The sequence below is a fragment of the Molossus molossus genome, unplaced genomic scaffold (genome assembly GCF_014108415.1).
Source record: "Molossus molossus isolate mMolMol1 unplaced genomic scaffold, mMolMol1.p scaffold_m16_p_4, whole genome shotgun sequence".
Classification (NCBI taxonomy): Eukaryota; Metazoa; Chordata; class Mammalia; order Chiroptera; family Molossidae; genus Molossus; species Molossus molossus.
Window position 1 is genome coordinate 85,047,100 of NW_023425377.1, and position 23,571 is coordinate 85,070,670.

Here is a 23,571-nt window from a genome sequence, read left to right on the forward strand (position 1 = left end):
CAGTACTATGCGGAATAAGGGTAGGGTGAGTGGACATCCACATCTTATTCCTAATCTTAGAGCCATGCTACAGGTCTGGTTGTATTTATAATCTCAGGATGAAAAGGTCCATCTAATACATCAAATAGAAGCCAAGGACCAGAAGTAAAAATATTGCTGGATTGTATATAAATTTTAAATTTCTGTATGTCCAAATTAGAGTTGGAAGAGCATTAAACATTTTTTAGGAGAAACGATTTTGGAGCACACACTGGAGATGGAGGGCTAATGTCATTAAAAAAAAATTTTTTTTAAAGGTTCTCCAAATCAACTTACAACACTCAAATAGGAAAAACAGGAAAATCATAGGAACAAGTCATTTTTAAAAGAGTCTGTAGAAAATATTACACATAAGGCCGGGAGTGCAGGTGAAGGGCACTTCTGTGCCCAGATACATTTCAGAAACAGTGGCTTAAATAAAATCAAACCGTGCTCCTTACAGTGAGATTTCTCAGAGCCTTTAATGCGTGAATATCCACTGTGACTTTCCAGAAACGGTGTCAGATCTGGTCTAACCACAGAGCTTTTTTCTGAGCAGCTGCTGACAGGACGAAGGTGCTACTAAACAGACGTGGGGAAGTGCGGTGTTTTCTCAAGCGCTCCCACAGTGGCCCCATGGCTTTTCCCACTGAATGCGAGCACGTAATCTAACACAGGGGACTGCATTAAACAATCCCTCCGCCTCCGCAACTCCGAGTGTCGGGCCCAGACCTTGATCTTCAGTGTCTCTCCAAAGAGGGGAGTGGAGGCTGCAGAAGCAAAGGCAGTTGCTTCAGTGTTGCTCCAAGTCCCCTGTGCTTGCAAAACTTTGAGTCCAGACCCTAGGGGGTCATTTTATTTTTATTTTATTTTTTCTTTGTTGATTTTAGAGAGAGAGGAAGGGAGAGGGAGAGAGAGATAGAAGCATTGATGAGAGAGAACATCCATTCCACCTCCTGCATGCCCCCCACTGGGGATCGGGCCCACAACCTGGGCCTGTGCCCTGACCAGGAATTGAACCGGCGGCCTCTTGGTGCATGGGTCAACACTCAACCACTGAGCCACACCGGCTGGGCAAGACCCTTGGGCATCATTTTAAATGGCATCTTCACTGAGCCTAACACATTTACTTTGATATATTGATGGTAATTGGCTCATTCCCAGGCATTTGCTCTAACTCGGCACCCCCTGGGGCCTCTAAAAGCAGCTCCGTGGGAGCCAGGCCAGAGGTTGCAGGCCGCCCCCATCCTCTGCTCTGGGCTTGCCTGGCACAGACCTGGGTCTTCCTGGGCGTGTCCCTTGAGCGCATGAGCAGTGGATTTAGAAGCTGGAGCTGCTTCTTTTCATTCCAGTCCAGAATTGCCCAACCTGTGCCTCCAGCCAAAGATGATAAAAATGCCAGCTGCAGCTGCTTCGGTTGGGGCATCGCAAATGCATGGCAGAGCCAGTCCTGGGAGACATCACACTCAGCGCAGGGTTAGGGAGGAAGCAGGGATGCAAGGTGTCTGCTTAGCTGAGTCTGCAGGGGACGAAAGGGACACTTTCCAGGCAAACTTCTGTCTGTACTTCCTGAGGACTCGTGTGTTTCATCACCTGCTTCGGCATGACAGAGCTTCGGTTTTTTGGGCAAGTTTTCATAGTCTCTGGAACCAGCTCTCAAAGCCTGCTATGACTTGTTAGATTTGGGTTTTACTGTGAGGGTAACGAGGAGGGTGGTGGGAAGAAAGCAGGCCGTATAGTCACACATGCATGAAAAGATTATTCTAGGGGAAACATGGTGATTATTTTAGAGAGGATGAAACTAGAAAAGAGAATATCATAGAGGAAATGGCTCCGATAATACAGACGAAAGACGGTGGTGGCCTAAAGTAGGGAAGAGGGTGGGTGCGTTTGTTTGCCAAGGCTGCCGTAACAGAATGCCACCGACAGGGTGCCTTAAACAACAGAATAGTCCTGGTCCGGCAGGCTGGGAGGTCCAAGAGCAAGCAGCTGGCAGGGTTGGGCTCCTTCTGGGAGCCATAGTGAATGGATCTGTACAGGCCTCTCCCTTTGACATGCAGAGGGCCACCCTCTTGCTGCCTCTGTACCTGGTCACCTCTGTGCATGGACACTCCTGGTGTCTCTTCCTCGTCTTCGAAGGACACAAGTCATATTGAATTAGGGCCCTGCCCTGAGGGTCTCATTTTAATTTAGTCACCTCTCTAAAGACCCTGTCTCCACATTTGGTCACATTCTGAGGTACTGGGGGTTGGGACTTCAACATATGAATTTTAAGGGAGACCCAATTCAGGTCATAATGGTGAAGTTCCCGAGAAACAGATAATCGATAACTTAGTAATTGATACTAAAGAGGTTGAATGTAGAAGTATTGTGATTGATGAGCTATACAGGATGAGTAGGCAGATATACCGCGTATCCCAAACGTGGCACGGGGTGTACATGTACTGAAAAACTTTGTTCTTGATCTGAAATTCAAATGTAACTGGGCATCTAGCATACTTATTTGCTAAAGCTGGCAACCTTAATGTACCCAAACCAGCTCCCTAGTCCAGTCCCAGAACTGCTGGCCAGGATGGTGGTGACGTCGATACAGTAATGCCACCCTGGTGGGGCCTCAGCCAGGCAGCAGTCCTGGGCAGCCTGTCGTCACGTGCCTGCTCTTCTCTCCGAATTCCTACCGATTTCTTGTAGAGATTCCCTCCACACCTGGGCCTCCATGTCTGCCCAGTTTCAGGGGGAGACATCCTCATTGTAATCTATAGGAAGGGAGCCCTCTGGAGTTGTGGCTGGTCATGGCAGCTCTGCCCACCCATTCATCCCCCCATCAGTTCAGGCCTGGTGCAGTCAGTCCACTGTGATTGTGAAGAAGTTTGGCAAAGAAATGCCAGACAGTGAATGGATATTTCACAAGCAATAGGGCCCAAGTCATGTTAATAGGAGAGCTATAGACCCAGAAGGAAATGGGTCTTTCTAGAGGTGAGCTGTGATTTTGTCCAGATACTTTTCTAGAAAGTGAGCCGCAGTTTCGAGTGGATGTGTCCATCATCCCTGCATCCTCATTGGTGAGATTAGCTGTCATCCTCCATCCTCCCAATCAGACCCGGGCCCAGGCTTCTCCTCCCCTCCACACCCAGAACCAATGGAACATGATGAGCAAAGGAGAAGCTGCAGGCATTGAGCCGGGGGTGGTAGCAGGGCCAGGGGTGGGAGAGAACTGGGTCCAAAGACAGCTCAGAGGGAAAGCCCCGAGCTTCCTGGTGGCAGGAACAGTGCAGGAGACCCGCTGTGCTTTGGGACCTTTATTTATATGCCATTAAAGAAAAGCTTAGCCCTTCATCAGGGCCAGGATATCCTGTCTGAGAAGGCAGATGAGGTATCATTCAGTACAGGTGGGGACAGCACCGTCCCCGACCACACGACAGGCTGGCCCAACCCTGCTAGTGAATACCTGGGTGCTGAGGAGCAGCTGCAGGGAGGGGCCATGCAGAGGAGAATTGCTGGAGCCACACACTCCATGTAGTAATAAGAGGCCACACCTGCCTGGCTGGTTTGTCTCCGCGGTTGGAGCGTCGGCCCGCAGACCAATGAGTCTCGGGTGCGATTCCAGTCAAGGGCATGTACCTCAGTTGCCCTATGTCCCCGACCCTGGTTGGAGTCATGCAGGAGGCAGCCACTCGATGTGTCCCTTTCATGTCAATGTTTCTCTCTCTCTCTTCCTTCCACTCTATCTGAACAAAAATGAAAAAATGTCCTCGGGTGAGGATTAAAAAAAAAAAAAAAAGAGAGGCCACCCCTGAGTCACTTGATCTCACTTTGAGCTTCACGACTTTACTCATGAGCCTTACTATCCCTTTTCTGCACGTGAGCGAGGCTGGTGAGAGTGCACACAGGGTCCGGAGGTGATCTGCAGGCACGTGACTCACTTCCCCAGAGGCCAGGGAGGCCATCCTGAGGCTGTCTGGGTCGGGCCCACCCATGTCAGTGCCTTGGAAGTTCGATGTAAATAGGAAGGTCCAAATCCACAACCGCTGACCCAGCCCGCTGACACGAGGGAAAGCCATGGGCCAGGCATTTACATCTGTGAGTCTGCTCTTTCCATCTGTAGACATGGGTGGGCTTACTAGAGATTTGGGGGCCTTGTAGAATAAACCCAGAAAGCAGTGTTGGTGGGGATTGACACCTGCTGCCTGGGCATGAAGGAAGGCTGGGCCTCTGAACCAAGCCTGTGAGGTCCATGTCAGAGTCCCAGGTCAGAGGCAACTGGGAGAGGCCTGCAGGCCTCCTGCGCTCCTCCCATCCCCGAGGGTCCAGCCTGGCAGCCCCTTGCTCAGGCCTTAGTGCACATTCACAGGGACCCCTGACCTGAGAGGCTCTGTGAAAGGGGGGGGGGCGCATCTGAGCCTTCAAACAAGCTACTTAGGACAGGGGCCACAAGCAAGGTGCCTACCCAGGGCTTGGTGATGGGCAGGCTGTGCCCAGGTCAGCGGGAAAGGGATCTTAGACCAGATGGTTCAAGGATGAAGTCCCTCTGTGCATCCACATTAGCAACACATGGCGAGAAGAGAAGCCCGCGCAGCCTGAGTCCCCAGACACACAGTCCATTGTGACGTCACCAGCTGGGCAGCTGTGAGCAGAGCGGCAATGGCAGTGTCATTCCCCTCAGTCCTGGCCTCCGCCACCTCCTGGGTCAACAGCAAAGCCAAGGGCCATGCTCCTGTTGTCAGTTTTGCTGCTCATGTCCCAAGCCAAGGGCACACATCCTGGTATGTGGACTCCCCCGCCCCCTAGTGGCCAGAGCTGCTCCCCCAGGCAGGGCGAGGCTTGATGGTGGCCCTGTTCATGTCCTCTTCACCCTGTCAACGGTGAGCATTAGGGACCAAAGGGGAGAGTTGGTTGACGAGCTCATTAATGAACAAATTGGCCACTATGAGGCTGGCTCAACAAGTGTTCATGCGGTGGCTCCTGTCCTGGGAGCTGGACCAGGACTCTGTCCAGAAGGCAGATTTCTCTTCTCTGCACAGGCAGCTGAAGCCTGTGCTCTCAGGCTCCCGAGAAATGGGGCTGCTCTGCCTGGAACAGAATGTTCTAGAACAGTTCAGGGCTTCCGGAAGGTTCGGGCCCTTTCTGGGACCACTCTGCTTTCCCACACGTGTTTGTTTCCTAGGGCTGCTGGAACCATCTCCCACACACTTGGTGGCTTAAACCACGCGCCTTTCTTATGTCACATTAGTCCTGCCGGATAGAGGCCGACATGGCCTCACCGGGCTAAGACTGGGGTGTCTGCAGGACCGCATTCCCTGGCGAGGCCCTGGCGAAAATCTTTGCCTTGCCTGTTCTAGCTTCTGGAGGTCACCCCATTCCTCAGTTGTGGCCCCTTCTTCCATTTTCCAAGCCAGCAACACTGCAACTCTCTCTGCCTTTCTTCCATGGTCGTAGCTCCCTTCTCGTGCCTCCTCCACTACTGTTAAGACCCTTGGGATTCACAGGACCCACTCAGATTACCCAGGACAATCTCCCCATGTTAAGGTCAGCTGCTTAGCAACTTTAATTCCATCTCCAAAATCCCCTTTGCTTTGTAAGGCACTACCCACCAGGACATGGTCCATTAGCACATGGACATCTTTTGGGGGTTTTATTCTGCCCGCAACTCCATAGCTGGTGTTGGACAAACAGTTTCCTCCGATTTCTCTTGGATGAGAGCAGAGACAAGCTCAGTGAAATGACTCGCCTGAGATCACCATGCTGGAGAGGGGCAGAGCCAGCCTTCTGACCCATGTCCCCGGCTCTATGTAACAAAAATAAGGCCTCTGTTGGCTTACTTGTGTCCCTGGGTGCTTTCCTGGGCCAGTTGCTATCATTATGCTAATTTCCTTATGTCTAGAAGGAGCATAATGAGAGCTACTTGGAAGGCTGATGTGGATATTTATGGTTTCATCTTTTCCCTCCCTTCCTCTTCCATTTCACCAGCATGTGGTAAAAGAACCATTTTTGAGAGAGGACCTCAGTATTCCAGAATCATAGAGGGCATGGAAGCAGAGGTGGGTGAGTTTCCATGGCTGGTGAGTATCCAAGCAAGAAATGAACATTTCTGTGGCGGCGCCATCATCAACGAGTGGTGGATTCTCACTGCTGCTCACTGCTTAAGTGTTGAGGGGTTGAAGTAAGTATCAAGAGCCCATCCCTGTTGCTTCTGACACTGTCCACCCCCGGAGCACCCTCACGCTCAGCCAGACCTGACTGCTAAGGGGAATCCTAGGGCCGGTCAGTCCTGAGTCAGACATGATGGCCCTGGGGGTGGGGAGGCGGTGAGCCTGAGGCTGGCACTCAGCTGGGCCCTGCTTGTCACCCAGGGCCAATAACTGTGGCTTCCGTGTGATCACACAGTGTCCTCTCCAGGAACATCTATGGCCTGGTGGACTTAAAGGGCTTGGTCTGTTTACTTCTCCTAGAACAGCCAAGTCCTTTGAGGAGAAAATGTCCCTAATTCTGAAAGCCTGGGTTACCAGGCCTTCTGACTCCCTACCTCCCTGCTCCTTGCGGAGTTTTCTCTGATCTCCAGGAGATCGGTGGAAAATCTAGCGTTTACTGATTACTCATCATGTCCCAGGGACCTCCTCAGCAACCACCTGTATTATTGTTCAACAACCCTGAGGCAGGTAGAATGAACCACTGCATTTTATCGAGAAGGAAACTGAGGTCCAGTAAGGGTGGTGACTCATTCAAGGCACATGCCCAGTAGACAGAAACAGAGTTTAAATCCTGAGTCCAGCCCTTGTGCTTCTTCCACACCTGCCACACCACCTCAGGAAAGTTCGTAGACACACAGCAAGATTGACTTTGAAGGGTGAATCGAGCACCTGGTGAGAGCTGTGACCGTGCTGTGACCAGGGAGCTTGGTGCATAGGTCCCCGTGGGATGGGCACTTAGAGGTTGGCGAATGGGAAGTTCCTGGCCATTCTGGCAGGAGGAAATTCCCAAACTATTACCGAAGATTCTTTCTGTTTAATCAGTGGCATGTCTAAATTTCATTCCCTTCTGGGGTCTCTCAGTTGCTGGTACACCGATCAATGTAATCATTTCTTACCTATCCGAGGGCTAGTTTGGCTTGTGCCAAGTAGCTGTCCGTGGGCTCCTCAGAGCACCCGAAGCTGAGTTCTGCCTTTGCATCAGAGGCAGGCTCTCCTTCACATCTCTGGGACTGTGCTGGGTGCAGTGTCACCGTGGTCTGCCACACTGGCTGTTCCCCCCTCCTTACCTTTTTAAAATTCTCACATCTTCTTAGCAACAGTCCCAGTAGAACAAGTCGTAAAGGCCCCTAGATGAGATGTCAGTGTTTTGGCACAGGAAATTCGGGGTGCTTTGTGACTTTCCTCCCCCTCCCACCCTCCTCTCTGTGGTCTGTGCCACCAGTCCCGCAGACCTGAACGTCGTGCTGGGAACCAACGACTTACAGAGCCCATCTCTGGAAGTAAAGGGGGTCACCAGTGTAGTGGTGCACGGTCGCTTTGAAAGACGCACCATGGACAATGACATCGCCTTGCTGCTGTTGGACTCGTACATCGTGTTCAGCGACCTGAAAGAACCCATCTGCATGCCCAGGCAGTCCAGCCCAGCCACGTGGACCCAGTGCTGGGTGGCAGGATGGGGACAGACCAAGCCTGGTACGTGACTGCACAGCACCTTTTGCGGGCTGCTGGGGGAGCACCTCACAGGCATCTGAGAATGGACCACTCAATCTGAACAAGACGGAAGGAGGGTGAAAGGAGAGAGGGCTGAGGGACAAGGGCAAGGAAAGGAGCAAATCCCTGCACAGCAGAGGCTCACAGAGGCCCAATCTCAGCCTCATCGCGGGGCCAAGGAAGCATCACCTCCTGGCCCCAGGCTGAGATGCCAGGTCTGAGACAGCCCCCAGGTGTGGGCGTACTCAGCCAGCACAGAGCAGTCTTTTTTGTATGTTTAATTGATTTTAAACTCTCCAGTTTGTCAGGGGCCCTGCTACTCTCTGTTCTTTCACATCTCCGTTGATTCGCCCATTGCTGTCTCCCACCTGGTTTCTACAGGCATTCAAGATGCCTGTCCTGGCCTAGACATTGGATAGCCCTGGCCTGTTGCCCAGCCACTCTAAGAAGTGAATCTGTTGTTTCTTGTTAACTATTGTTACTTGGCCAAAATAGGAGGAACTGTACCAGGGCAGGAAGGGATTATGAAAGCCTTGCTGGACTGTCCCCAAAGGAAACTCAACAAAAACAAGAGCAAATAGGTAGGGGACGGGAACAGCACAGCACTGTCTCAGGCCTGCAAGAGATTCTTGGTCCACAGGGATGCTTTGCAACCAGCTAGGGCCTGGAAAATGGTAGGTATTTCAGGGGTTCAGTAGTTAGAGAGCAACTGGTGTGTGGTTGCTCTGGGCTCCAGACACTACTCAAGAGTTAGAAGGGGAGGAGGAGGCCTCCAAGATGAGAAACTACTCAATGAGGAGAAGAATTTTGAAATGTCTCTGTGGTCAGAGTTAAGGAGATGGAAATCCTGGAAGCTCGCTGGAAAGGGCCTTGGCCAATCCCTGTGAAGACTGGCAGCCAATCTCCCCTTGCCTGGTGGGATACAGGGTGCTCAGGGTGGTCGAGGGCACAGCCATCTGCATTGCTGACACAGGGACTGCTCTCCAGTGACTTTTCTAATGTGCTTTCTCTGTGGGCCAGGTGACCTAAACTCTGTGACAACTGAACTGATGAAAGTGCCAATGATCATCATGGATTGGGAGAGATGTTCAAAGGTGTTTCCAAAACTTACCAAGAATATGCTGTGTGCTTCATATAAGAATATGAGCTATGATTCTTGCCAGGTAACTAGGGAACTCCTCTCTCTCACTCTGCAGGCCCCGATCCCCTCAGGGATGCCAAAGCAAGGGTATCCTCTCTCCCCCGGGAATAAGCAGTGAGTTTGGAAAATGTGTGGGAATCAGGGCTTGGCCTCAGGAAGGGGAACATGGATTAGGGAGTGCTCATTGCCAGGTCCGTAGGACATCAGCACATGTCTGGGAGTCAGTACACAGCAACCCTATGTAAATATTTGAGATCTTCTCCGGGCTCCAAGACTTTTTTTCATTACTGGAACTTATTCACAAAAAACCAAGGAGGCTTTGAGATCCATACAAGGAATCATTTTAATTCATTCATTTAGCCATCTTTATTGAGTGTAGTAAGCCCAGGGGATTCAGCCATGAATGAGACGTGGTTTCTCATCAAAGGGAGCCCACCATCTCCTGGGCAGGCAGGTGGGTAAACAGCTATAACATATTGGGTCATGCATGTGGGTTTCATTGAACCAAAGTCTGAGATCATAGCATCGCTTTAATGAAATGAACACAAAAAGAAAACTTTTTTTTTTTTTTACTGATGCTAGGAAAAAAAATGGAAAAAACTCAGAAATTAGATTCCTCTGACCCTAAAGAGGAATGATAGGGTTTGTCTTTAAAGCTCAAAGATGCTTTCTTCATCTTGGGAGGGACCACCCCGATGAGTCCTGCTTACTGGCTGGACAGTAGAACAGGCATTTGGTGTAAAACGATAATGCAGATGTCATTTTCTAAATATTCTTTAGAGTGATGAAAAGGCTGTGTCATGGAAGGGAGAGTATCTATCACTGTGTAATGTTAGGAGAGTGTCATTTTCCCTGGTAGCCTGTGAGGTGGGGCCTTGAGAGGGAATTGCTGGGGTGGGGGTGGGCACTGAGCAGGAAGGAATGCAGAAGGGCTGAATGAGGAGGAAATGAGGAGGAAAGAGTGGACTTCAGCAGCAATGACACCAGGTTCAGAAGAAGTTCCCTGCCGCGTGGTGAATGCTGTGAGGACCAAAAAGAGGGAGAGGATCGATGTCACGGGGACCTTATGTTTTCCTCACATTCTGGACAACTGAAAACACTACAAAACAGAAGAGAATTGGGATTTCTGTTCTGGGAAAGATGAAGTAGACCCTTTTCTGCCAGTCCTTCCCATGAAGTACAGCTAAAAGCACTAGACCTTATTATAAAACAAAAACAAAGGCTCTGAAAGGTGGAGGGATGAGCTGACTGGATATCTAGTATTTAAGGAATGACACAGCGGTGAGTTCTGTGGGTTTTCTTTTTGCCTCTTCCATATCCAAGGCTGGATGCTAAAGAAACCCACAACCCAGAAATGCCCATGGGCACAGGCAAACGATAGCAAAACAAAATGAAAACAAGAACACCTCTCTCTGGACCAGGAAAGGGGCAACCTAGCAAGAAAGACACTTCCTTTTTTGACAATAAATATTCTGTTCCAGGAAAACCTCACAGTCCTCCACCCCATCAACCAAGGTCCAGTGAACAAACTTGACTTGCTCCCTTTCCTTGCCTGCCATGGTGGTGTTGGAGGCCGAGAGGAGAGCAAGAACTTTGACTGTCCTATAGCAGTAATGAGCCATCCTCTGCCTCACTTGAGGTCAGTGGAGGCCACCAGAGAGCCTGGGCTTCCACCCACCTCAGGTGTAACTGGGCACTCCCCTTGGTGTCCTCACTGGCCCAAGTGGGGTGTCTTAACTTCTACCCCAATCCAATGGTAAAGAGTTGGTAATCTCCTTCCCCCACTCCAGTTTCATAAGAGCCCTGTTAAAGCAAAATTTAAGTAAAAACCAGCATCTCATAACCTAATACTCAAGATAGGATCAGTCATAACTAGAGTAGAGAGTTGTGCTAATACATGTGAATTCAATTTACTGGTAAGCATAAGATAATGAAAAGTAAAGCTAAAATCTGAGTAAAGAATTCTTTTAAAAAAGAGAGAAAGAAACATTGAGACTATTAATTCCTAGAATAAGTTCAATTAGAACAACTCAAAATAGATCATGCACTTAAATGTAAAACCATAAAAACTCTTGGGAAAAAAAACACAGAAAAATCTTTTGGACATAGAGTGATACTTAAAACACAACTTGTAAAAAGAAAAATTTATCAACTGGACCTCATCAAATCAAAACGTTTTATCTGTGAAAGACCCTATCAAGAAGATGAAAAGACTAGCTACAGATTGAGATAACATCCCACAAAAGAATTATACTTAGAATATATAATGAACTTTCAAACTCAACAGTAGAAAAACAAACTATGCAATTAGAAAATGAGCAGAAAACACGAACAGACATTGCATGAAGCAAATAAGATAGCAAATAAGAACATGAAAAGATGTTCAATGTCATTGGCATTCAGTAAATGAAGTTAAAACCACAGTGAGACATCACTGCACACCTCTCAGAGTAGTTAAAAAAAAAAGTGACAACACCAAATGCTGACAAGAATGCTAAGAAACTAGATGCATTACTGGGGGGGGGGGCTTTAAAATAGTCCAATGAGGGAAAAATGGCGGCGGAGTGAATGGAAGCTACCCAGACCATCTCCCAGGACCAAACTGGAATTACAACTAAAATAAAGACAAATCGTCAGGAAAAAGCAACACAAAAGCAGCTTGGAGAACCACATAACCAGGGACACTGACTCAATCCTGGTATGATTGCGAAGGTGCAAGAGGGGGGCTGGGAACCCATAGACAGCAGCAGCCTTAGCTGTGAGCAGTGCCCTCGGGTTAAACTCCCAAGCAACTCCACAGCGCAGAGCCGGGACACAAGCTCAGATAGCCACAGCCACTCACCTTGGGCTCTAGCAGAGGAAGGGCGGACTGGACTGGAACTGTGTGGGGACACTCGGGATTTGGAGGGCGCTCAGAGCTTTTGCTGAGTTGTGGTCACACAAAACTGTGGTCATCTTACTCCTTCCCAAGGCTCTGGGGAGAGGCAGCAGCCCCTCCCTTGGAGATTCAACCCCACCCAGTGGCCATTGAAATGCAAATTGAGGCCCATTAACAACCAGCATCTGCCCCACCCTCAGGAAATCCCTTATGCTGAGCACCTGAGGGAGTTTCTCATTCAACTGAGTAGCCAAGGCTCTTCAAGTAACCATGACTAATAGCCTCCAGGCAAAAAGCTAGAGGATAACTGAACATTTCCTGGACTTGCAACTCTATCCAGGAAAGTAAGACTTGACAGTGGTGTTTAACATGGGTCCTCCCACCCTCATCCAAACCCAGTAGAGGGAGCCACAAACAGCAGAACACCAACATCCACAGGAAAAATTTGGCAGGCTCCAAAATTCACTAAGATAGCCAAAACGGTGAAACAAAGAAACATATCTCAAATGAAAGAACAAGAGACCCTACTGAAGACGAGATAAATGAAATGCAGTTAATCAAGTTAACAAAGCTAGAATTCAGAGCCATAATCTTGAGGAAGCTCAACAGCATCAGTAAAGACATCAACACCGTAAGTAAAGACATAGAAACATTGAAAATCAACCAATTGGAAATTAAAAACCACCATGAAGAAATGAAGAATGACATAGCAGAAATAAAGGACACATTGGAAGGACTAAAGAGCAGAATAGAGGAAGCTGAGGACCGGATCAATGAATTAGAAGACAAGATAGAAAAAATCAAACAATCAGAAAGCCAAAAGGAAAAACAATTAAAGAACAGAAAAACAGCTTAAGAGAACTGTGGGACAACTGGAAACAAAATAATATTTACATCATACGAGTCCCTGAAGAAGCAGAAAATGAGTGAGGGTTAGAGAATATATTTAAAGAAATAGTGACAGAAAACTTTCCTAATCTGTTGAAGGAAGAAGGCATTCAAGTTCACGAAGCACAGAGAGTCCCAAGTAAGAAGAACCCAAACAGGCCCACACCAAGACACATAGTAATTAAAATGCCAAAATTAAAGACAAAGAGAGAATCCTAAAGGCAGGAAGAGATAAACAACAACTTACCTACAATGGAACCCTCATAAGGCTATCAGCTGACTTCTCAACAGAAACACTATAGGCCAGAAGGGAATGGTATGAAGTAATCAAAGTCATGAAAAACAAGGATCTGAATACAAGACTACTCTACTCAGCAAGGCTATCATTCAAAATAAAAGGTCAAATAAATAGCTTCCCAGACAAAAAAAAAAAGGCTAAGGGAATACATTAGCACCAAACAGCACTGCAAGAAATGTTAAAAGGACTGCTGTAATTAGTAGAAGAAATAGGAAGAAAAATAGAACCACAATAAACAAAAATGGCAATAAATAAGTACATATCAATAATAACCTTAAATGTAAATGGATGGAATGCTCCAATAAGAAGACACAGAGTAGCTGATTGGATAAGAAAACATGACTCATATATGTTGTTTAAAAGAGACCCACCTCACAACAAAACACTCACATAGGTTAAAAGTGAAAGGAGGGGAAAAAATCTTCCAAGCAAATGGAAAGGAAAGGAAAGCTGGGGTAACAATACTCATATCTGATAAAATAGATTTCAAAATAAAGCCCATAACTAGAGACAAAGAAGGCCACTACATAATATCGAAAGGATCTATCCAACAGGAAGATATAACCTTGGTAAACATATATGAACCCAATATAGAAACCCCAAAATATATTAAAAATCTTCTGGAGGGCTTCAAAGGAGAAATTGACAGCAATACAATCATAGCAGGGGACTTAAACACCCCACTGACATCACTGGATAGATCCTCAAGACAAAAATATTAGCAAGAAAACACTTCTAAATGAAACACTAGACCAAATGGATTTCATAGATATCTACAGAAAATTACATCCCAAAACTGCAGAATTCACATTCTTCTCAAGTGCACATGAGACATTGTCAAAGATAGACCACATGGTAGGACACAAACTAAGTTTCTACAAGTTCAAGAAGATTGAAATCATATCAAGCATCTTCTCAGATCACAATTGCATGAAACTAGAAATCAATTGCAATGAGAACATGCAAAGACATTTGAACACATGGAGGCTAAATAGCATAGTATTAAACAATGAATGGGTTACCAAGGAGATCAAAGAAGAAATTTAAAACTTCCTGGAAACCAATGAAAATGAACACACAACAACACAAAATCTGTGGGATGCAGCGAAAGCAGTTCTTAGAGGGAAGTTCATAGCTCTACAGGGCTATCTCAAGAAACAAGAAAAATTTCTAATAGATTATTTAACCTCACAACATAAAGAACTAGAAAGCAAACAAAAGGAAAACCCCAGAGCAAGTAGAAGGAAAGAAATAGTAAAGATCAGAGCAGAAATAAATGACATAGAGACCAAAAAAACAATTCAAAAAATCAATGAAACAGAGATGGTTTTTCAAAAAAATAAACAAGATTGATGGACTCTTAGCTAGACTCACCAAGAAACAAAGAGAACCCAAATACACAAAATCAGAAATAAAAGAGGAGAAGTAACCACTGACGCCACAGAAATAAAAAGGATCATTAACAAATACTATAAACAATTATATGGCAACAAATTCAACAATCTAAGAGAAAGGGACAAATTTCTAGAAACACATAGTCTCCCAAAACTGGACCAGGAAGAGATAGAAAACTTGAACAGATCAATAACAACAAAGGAAATTGAAGAATTAATTAAGACACTCCCAGCAAACAAAACCCAGGCCTGGATTGCTTCATGGGAGAGTTTTACCGAACATTCAAAAAATTCTCCTCAAACTATTTTTAAAAATTCAAGAAGAAGGAATACTTCCAAACTTGTTTTATGAGGCCAGCATAATTTTAATTCCAAAACCAGAAAAAGACACTGCAAAGAAAGAAAACTACAGGCCAATATTCCTGATGAACATACATGCCAAAATCCTGAACAAAATACTAGCAAATGTATTGGATCCAGCAATACATCAAAAAAATTTACTCACCATGACCAAGTGAGATTCATCCCAGGGATGCAAGGCTGGTACAATATTTGCAAATCAATAAATATGATACACCACATAAACAAAATGAAGAATAAAACCACATGAACATATCAATAGATGCTGAAAAGCATTCAACAAAATTCAGCACCCATTTCTGATAAAAATACTCAGCAATCTGGGAATAGAGAGATCATATCTCAACATAATAAAGGCCATATATGAAAGACCTACAGCCAACATCATACTCAATGGGCAAAAATTAAAAGCATTTTTCTTAAGAACAGGAAAAGACAAAGATGCCCACTTTCACCACTCTTATTTAACATAGTACTGAAAGTCTTAGCCACAGCAATGAGACATTAAGAATAAAAAAAGGGATCCAAATTGAAAAGGAGGAAATGAAACTCTCATTATTTGCAGATGCCATGATATTATACATAGAAAACCCTAAAGACTCCATCAAAAATCTGCTAGACTTAATAAATGAATTTGGCAAAGTAGCAGGATACAAAATGAATGTCAAGAAATCGACGGCATTCTTATACACCAATGATGAAGTCACAGAAAGAGAAACTAAAAACAATCCCATTTACCATTGAGGGAAAAAAATTAAGATACCTAGGAATAAACTTAACCAAAAAAATAAAGAACCTATTTGCAGAAAACTACAGGACATTGAAAAAAGAAATAGAGAAAGATATAAAAAGTGGAAGTGCATACCTTGTTCATGGATTGGAACAATTAATATCATTATAATGTCCACATTACCCAAAGCAATCTATAGATTCAATGCAATCCCCATCAAAATACCAACGACATATTTCACCGAACTAGAACAAATACTTCAAAAGTTCATATGGAACCAAAAAAGACCCCGAATAGCCACAGCAATCTTGAAAAAGAAGGACAAAGTAGGTGGGATCACAATACCAGATATCAGGTTATACTACAAAGTGACTGTAATCAAAACAGCCTAGTAGTGGTACAAGAACAGGCATTTAGACCAGTGGAACAGAACAGAGAACCGAGAAATAGACCCAAGACATTATGCTCAATTAATATTTGACAAAGGTGGCAAGAGCATACAATGAAGTAAAGACAGCCTCTTTAATAAATGGTGTTGGGAAAATTGGACAGCTATATGCAAAAAAAATGAAAGTGGACCATCAACTTACAGCATACACAAGAATAAACTCAAAATGGATAAAAGACTTAAATGTGACCCGTAAATCCATAAAAATCCTAGAAGAAAATGTAGGCAACAAAATTTTGGACATCATACGCAGCAGAATTTTCACTGATACATCACCTAAGGCAATAGAAACAAAGGAAAAATGAACACATGTGACTACATCAAACTAAAAAGCTTCTGCACAGCAAAAGAAACAACCATCAAAATGGAAAAGAAACCTACTGTATGGGAGAGCATCAATGCCAATAATGCAACAGATAAGGGGTTAATTTTCAAAATATATAAAGTCCTCATACAACTCAACAAAAGGAAGACAAAAAAACCATTAAAAAATGGGCAGAGGAGCTGAGTAGACACTTCTCCAAACAGGCCAAGAGACATACAAATGGCCAAGAAACGTATGAAGAAATGCTCAACATCACTAATCATCAGAGAGATGCAAATTAAAACAACAATGAGGTATCACCTCACACCTGTCAGAATGGCCGCCATCAACAAATCATCAAACAAGTGTTGGTGAGGGTGTGGAGAAAAGGGGACTCTAGTACACTGCTGGTGAAAATGCAGACTGGTGCAGCCACTATGGAAAACAATATGGTGTTACCTCAAAAACTTAAAAATTGAATTGCCATTTGACCCAGTGATCCCACTTCTAGGAATATACCCTAAGAAGCCTGAAACACCAACCAGAAAGAATATATGTACCTCTATGTTGATAGCAGCACTATTTACAATAACTAAGATCTGGAAACAGCCCAAATGTCCATCCATAGACGAATGGATAAAAAAGCAGTGGTACATATACACAATGGGGTACTATGCAGCTGTAAGAAAGAAAGATCTCTTATCCTTTGAGATGACATGGAGGGACTTGGAAAGTATTATCCTAAGCAAAACAAGCAAAACAGAGAAAGACAAGTATCATATGATCTCACTTATTTGTGGAATACAATAAACATAACAGTCTGAGGAATGGGGTAGTCCCAGAGACGTGGAAGTGGGGTACAAACTGACAACCCTCAGAAGGGGGAGGGAAGGAAGAGTTAAAGCACAGAACTTATATGCATGTACACATAACGGATGTACACAGACAACAAAGCTGGGACGGGGTGGGGGGCATGGGAAGGAGGGTGTCAATAGGGAAAAAAGGAGAAACATCTGTAACAAAAATAAATTAAAAAAAATAAAAATAAAACACCAAAGAAACCGGGCAGAGTCCCCCACGGTTTAAAAATAATTGCCCTTAAAAATAAAGTCACACGTTCAAATTTAGCAAACTTTAAAAAAGCATGCAATTGCATAATTAAGGGAAATGATCATTTAATAATGATAATATTTAAATATGTTCAAAATAATGGCTGTAAGATTATGCCATGCTTAAAATACAAATTAAAAGTAAATGCTAAAAGGAAAACCAGTTGGACTTTTTGCCAGAACTTTTAATTTTCCTAGAACTTTTCTTTTTTATAATCTCCTGATTAAGGTTATAATATGAAAAAAGAGTTCAATTTTTTAAAATAATCATTTTTAAGTGCCATAGTCAAGAAAAATATAATATCAAACATATCCCAGCTAGTGACAATACTCTTGTGAAGGACTAGCAACCTTCTGGGATGACAGGCATCATATGGACAACATGGTCTGCTTTCTCATTTGTCCCCTCAACTCCAGCCGTAATGTTGTCTTATTTGTGTGTAAATTCCCAATGCCTAGCGCCATGCTTGGCACATAAAAAATGCTCAACAAATGATTGTCAAATGCATGAACCTTCAAAGGAAGCCAACAAACATCTGCCAGCAAACTAGAGGAGGGGAATCTGAGGGAGGTCCTGCAGAAGAATGAGAGTCTGCAGGGATAGAGGGGGATACAGGTTGGCAGCCAACTGGCTGTTGGACAGTTTGGTTATGGAGCAGCCAAGCTGACTTGGATTTAGATATGAACTACATTTTTCTTTTTTTATTCCTCACCGGAGGATATTTTTCTATTTATCATTAGATAGAATGGGAGGGAGGGAGAGAGAGAGAGAGACAGAGAGAAACATTGATGTAATAGAGTCACATCAACTGGCTGCCTCCCACACAACCGAACCAGGGCCAGGGACAAACCACAACTGAGGTATGTGCCCTCGACTGGAATCAAATCCATGACTCATTGGTTCACAGGCCAACACTGTAACCGCTGAGCCAAACCAGCCAGGGCTAGACATAAGCTATATTTTAATTTAATTTTTTTATTTTATTGTTGACAGGATTACAAGTGTCCCCCAATTTTCCCCCCATCCCTCTTCCTCCCAGCCCCTGCCCCACCCCAGGCCTTCACCACATTATTGTCTGTGTCCATTGGTTATGCATATCTGTATATAAGTTCTTTGATCAATCTCTTCCCATCTCCTCCTGTCCCCCTCCCCTCTCAGTTATATCAGTCTGTTCTATGCCTCCATGTCTCTGGACCTATTTTGTTCATCAGTTTATTATGTTCACTAGATTCCACTTATAGATGAGATCATGTGATATTTGTCTTTCTCTGCCTGGCTTATTTCACTCAGCCTAATATTCTCCAGGTCCATCCACGCTGTCACAAAGGGTAAGATTTCCTTTTTTTTTTTTTACAGCTGCATAGTATTCCATTGTGTAAATGTACCACAACTTTTTTATCCACTCATCTACTGAGCTGTTCCCAGATCTTAGCTATTGTAAATAATGCTGCCATGAACATGGAGGTCCATATATTCTTTCTGATTGATGTTTTTAGCTTCTTAGGATATATTCCTAGGAGTGGGATCACTGGGTCAAATGGTAGTTCCATTTTTAATTTCAAGAGTAAATTTCATACTGGTCTCTCAAGCTTCATTTTTTAACACTATTTTTTAGGGCCGTCTTAGATTCACAGCAAAATTGTGAGGCAGACACAGAGGCTTCCCGTACACCCCTGTCCCCAGCAGAGTGACATGTGTTACAGTGGATGAACCTACATTGACACATCATCATCACCCAGAGTCCACAGTTCACCTTAGGGCCACTGCTGTTATTCTGTGAGCTTGGACGAGAGCCAGTGGCACGCACCCATGGTTGTTGTACCATGTGGAGCAGTTCCACTGTCCTGGGCTGGCTGCTTCCCGGGATGTTATCTGAGCACGTCACCTACGCCGCTGCAGTGAAAGTTATTTCACACCATACATAGAATCTTAGACTTTTAGAATCACAGACTTTTAGAGCTGAAAAGGAATGTAGAAAATACTTAATCAGAACTCTTTGTCACAGATGAGAAAACATGGTTATTTTATTTATTTATTTATTTATTTATTTATTTATTTATTTATTTATTTTGCTCAGACAGAGTGGGAGGGAGAGAGAGGAAGAGAGAGAGAGAGAGAGAGAGAGAGAGAGAGAGAGAGAAACATCGACGTGAAAGGGACACACTGAGTGGCTGCCTCCTGCACAACCAACAAAGGGCCGGGGACAAACTACAACCGAGGTTCGTGCCCATAGTGGGAACCGAACCCGGGTCTCTCTGGACCGCAGGCTGACGCTCTAACTGCTGAGCCAAACTCGCCAGGGCAACATGGTTATTTTAATCATCAATCTTTTCCTTCACTCTGTCAATGGATCCGAAGCAGTGTGATAACTTTATAGGCTCTTTCAGACATATTCAATAATTTCATTTTCTCTACCCTGTAAGATTGGCTGGGCAGGTCTCACTGTACCTGTTTAAACAGATGAGAAAACAGGGATTTGGAATTTGAGTGATTTCCCCTTAGTCCAGGGAGGGGTGGGCTCAGGCTGGAAGCCAGGTCATCTGCCTCTATCCCCACAAAAAACAGGAGTGACCACACGGTGTAATTATGCCACAGCGGTGAACTTGGGAGGCTCCTGTGGTCTATTTCCTCAACAGAATCCATTCCTCCTCCCTCTGCACTACTGCATTTGTTCATACTGCTGCCTCATCATACTGTTCATACTGCTGTTAATCCTATTTTTATACTTAAAAAAATTTTTTTTTCTTTATGGATTTTAGAGAGTGAGGAAGGGATAGGGAAAGAGAGATAGAAACATCGATGAGAGAGAACATCGATTGGCTGCCCCCTGCATGCCCCCCATTAGGGATTGGTCCACAACCCGAGCACATGCCCTGACCGGGAATGGAACCGGCAACCTCTTGGTGCACGGGTCAAGGCTCAACCACTAAGCCACACCAGCAGGGCTTGTTTACATTTTTATCTCCCCAATAGACCATAGGGTCTTGTATAACAATTGCCTGACAATTGGTTTTTCCTGAGTGAAAATCTGTGCAATGAGAGTGATCAAACCTATTTCAACCTTCAATTTTCTAATAATAAAGTGAGAATCAAAATACCTACCTCACAGAGAAATGAGGTGGTGGGGTTGATGAGGAAAAAGAAAAGTTAAGAGGCTGACACCGTGCTTTGCACATGTCCGGGAAAAGTCCACCCTCCCCTCCTGCCAGTCTTTCCACTCACCTGTGAGCGATCACGGACCAGGAGGCCATCTCTGTACCAAAGAGATTGCTTGCTGGTAGCCACACGACGATGCGGGCGAGAAGTGAGCAGTGAGGTGCAGAGAACCTGGGCCTTGGTATCAGGAAACTCTGGCCTGGCCACTGAGCAGCCCTGAACAAGCTTCGAATCCCCCTTGAGCCTCGTTTCCCTGTGTGAAATGGAGGAAGGGGGTCCTACACGTGTGTGGTGCGCCGTAGGGACTTGGCACACATTTTCTATATAAATAATCACTGGGGTCATAGACCCGTGTGATTCCACCCTGGAGGGGCACACATATAGAAAAGCTTAACTCACTCACCCCCCTACAAACACCCACACCAAAGAATTAAAAAAAAAAAAAGTCTCTCCCATGCCTCTGGAAGACCATCAAGTGAGAATTGATATCCACAACCCTAACAACATTTCTCAGATCTGTTCTGTCTTCATTCCTTCCCTCTACAGCCCTTTCCGGAGTCTTGTCTTCTCTGCCATGCCATGGCTAATGTTTAATGAACACCTACTGTATGTTTAGCCATTAAATATATCGAGGTAAATGACTGACTTTACATAACATTTGTAAATTTTTTTAATACTTATTTTTTAGGCCCTGGCCAGGTGGTTCATTTGGTTGGAGCATCATCTCGTTCACCAAAAGGTCACGGGTTCGATTCCCGGTCAGGGCACATATCTAGGTTTTAGGTTCAATCCGCAGTCAGTACGCGTATGGGAGGCAACTGACTGGTGTTTCTCTCTCTCGCCCTAAAATCAATGAAAACATATCCTTGGATGAGGATTAAAAAAAATTCAATTAATTTTTTTATTTAAGCATTGTTGGTATACAATATTACATTGGTTATATTAGTTTCAGATGTACAATACAGAGATTCAACATTTGTTCCATCTCCTCGCTCCCATCTGCAGATGGAGTTTTCAGCATGTCCTTCCTCCTCCTCCTCCCTCTTCAGTCCTGTCCCATCCACTGCCCATGCCCTGAGCCCCTAGTTTCCAGAGCCAGGCTGACAGCTGCACACCCCCTGGGCCTGGACGGGGTGGACGGTGGTCAGCAATGGCAGGTTTCCTTTGGCTGCCTGGAGGAGGGGAGGTCAGCGGGTCCTCTTCCATTAGTGACAGTTAATGCACACGTGGACAGTTTAGAATGGGACATGCCACTGAACTGTGCTCTCTGCCCACAGGGTGACAGTGGGGGGCCTCTAGTCTGCACCACAGAATCTGACAAGAAGTGGTACCAGGTGGGTGTCATCAGCTGGGGAAGGAGCTGTGGAAGGAGGAACATTCCAGGGATATACACCGTGGTAGAAAAGTACAGCCAGTGGATCATGAAGGTGATGGAGTTAGAGGGAAGGCCCCACAGCCTGAAGCAAAGGAAAACGACTTCCCAGAAACCAAGGATGATGTCCCGTGCCTCGAAATTCCCAGAGCCAGGCAGCCCCCCGCTCCGGCTCTTGCTCTGCCTTCTGTCCTGCGTGCGGTTCTAGGCCATTTTCTCCTGGTGATAAAACAAGTGCGATTCCCTAACCACGCAGGGTGTATGCGAACGTGCTTGGATGACTGTAGCCAGGGGACTGCCTTGGTGAGAAGTGGAGACAACAGACGTTGATAGGAACTGTTTCTCAGAAAGGGCTTCCAAGTGGTGGCCACAGTGACCACCATCCCCCCCCCCCCCCCCGTGTGCACCCTACCAGCTGAGCAGCCTCAGTAGAAACAGAGCCTTGTTCCTGAGCTTTCCAGCCAAGGTCTGTGGTCCAGCTCTCATGACTTGCAAGCCCCGTAGCTGACCTGAGAGTTCTACGTCTGCCGGGAAGGAGACCCTGATGTCCTGAAGCCACAGGGCTGAGCTGGCTAAAACCAAACTCAGTCTCATCCTGTGATGGGCTGGACTGCAGTGTGAGCTGCACCCTGGGCCTGGCAGGGTGTCTGCTGTGAAAGGCATTGCTTGCGAAGGAAGGAGAGCCCGCGACTGCGTAGAGATGTGTGAGCGACCCCTGATGGAGCTGGGGCATCGGGCCCCTAAATTCTGAACAGTCTTCTTTGCCAGTGGCAATCGTCTCTCCACCCTCAGTAAGAGTGACCTCTTTGGCCCTGGCCTGTTTGGCTCAGCGGTTAGAGCGTTGGCCTGTGGACTGGGGAGTCCCGGGTTCAGTTCCCGCTAAGGGCATGTACCTCGGTTGCAGTTTGTCCTTGGCCCCGGTTGGGGTCGCGCGGGTGGCAGCCACTTGATGTGTCTCTCTCACATCGATGTTTCTCTTTCTCTTTCTCTTCCTCTCTCCCTTCCTCCCGTTCTATCTGAAGATAAATGCAAACATGCCCTCGGGTGAGAATAAAAAAAAAAGAGTGACCTCTTTGCCCACCCCAAGGGATTAACCCCAAATTGTCTGAGGCAGCTGCCAAGCAAGACAATACTGATTCTCCTCAGGACCCCACCCCACCACCCTCTCTGCTTCTATAACTAGACCGAGTCCCAGCAGACCCCTCAAGGTGAAGTACAAAGTGGGCCCCGGGAGGAAGTGCACTATACTCTGAAAGAACCGCTTGAGTTTCCTAGTTCACGCAGATAGAAGTCTGGGCAACGTGTGTGGGAATGGGTCTGAAGGGGGAATAATGGTGGAAGGAACATAGATTTGGATCAGGTGAATTGATTGATACGGGCTTCTACGTCCAATGTTGTATCTCATGCAGGGTCTGCATCTACTGTTCCCAGAGTCAGGACGGGCTCTGATGGTGTGTGTGGTTGGTTGGCCGAAACATGAGCCAGAGAAGACCCACAGACCTGCCTTGGTTTAATACAGAGAAAAGGATTCAAAGACTTAGGGGGTTGGAATGTTGGAGTGGATTTGTCACTTGAGACCTGGTCACGCAGCCTGGGAAGACATACCGGTGAGGGAAGACATTTGTGAGGGAAGCCCAGCATCCTTGGACAGCTCTGGGGTCGCTCTCCTCTGCAGGCCAGTCCTCACGGGGGGACCTGCAGCCACTGGATTGGGAAAGCTGAATGCAATGGGGGTAACTGGGTCCTCCGGGTGGCAGGGAACAAGGGGGGGCACTCAATCGTCAGAGGCAAGGTG

General features: G+C 45.8%; 1 protein-coding gene across 1 annotated transcript; it reads left to right on the forward strand.

Annotated features, from left to right (window-relative positions):
- The first annotated feature begins 4,726 nt into the window (after positions 1 to 4,726).
- Positions 4,727 to 21,984, forward strand: PRSS55 (serine protease 55). The gene is made up of 5 exons (XM_036242104.1): positions 4,727 to 4,781; positions 5,986 to 6,178; positions 7,429 to 7,679; positions 8,718 to 8,860; positions 21,682 to 21,984. The coding sequence occupies exons 1-5, from the start codon at positions 4,727 to 4,729 to the stop codon at positions 21,982 to 21,984; spliced, it is 945 nt and encodes a 314-aa protein (XP_036097997.1).
- Positions 21,985 to 23,571: the final 1,587 nt, after the last annotated feature.

What these genes read in the sequence shown, in the direction of transcription:
- PRSS55 (XM_036242104.1), top strand. Translation starts at nt 4,727, where the DNA reads ATGCTCCTGTTGTCAGTTTTGCTGCTCATGTCCCAAGCCAAGGGCACA. An exon ending in TTAAGTGTTGAGGGGTTGAA is followed by an intron (nt 6,179 to 7,428) that starts GTAAGTATCAAG and finishes CTGTGCCACCAG; the next exon opens with TCCCGCAGACCTGAACGTCG. An exon ending in ATGGGGACAGACCAAGCCTG is followed by an intron (nt 7,680 to 8,717) that starts GTACGTGACTGC and finishes TCTGTGGGCCAG; the next exon opens with GTGACCTAAACTCTGTGACA.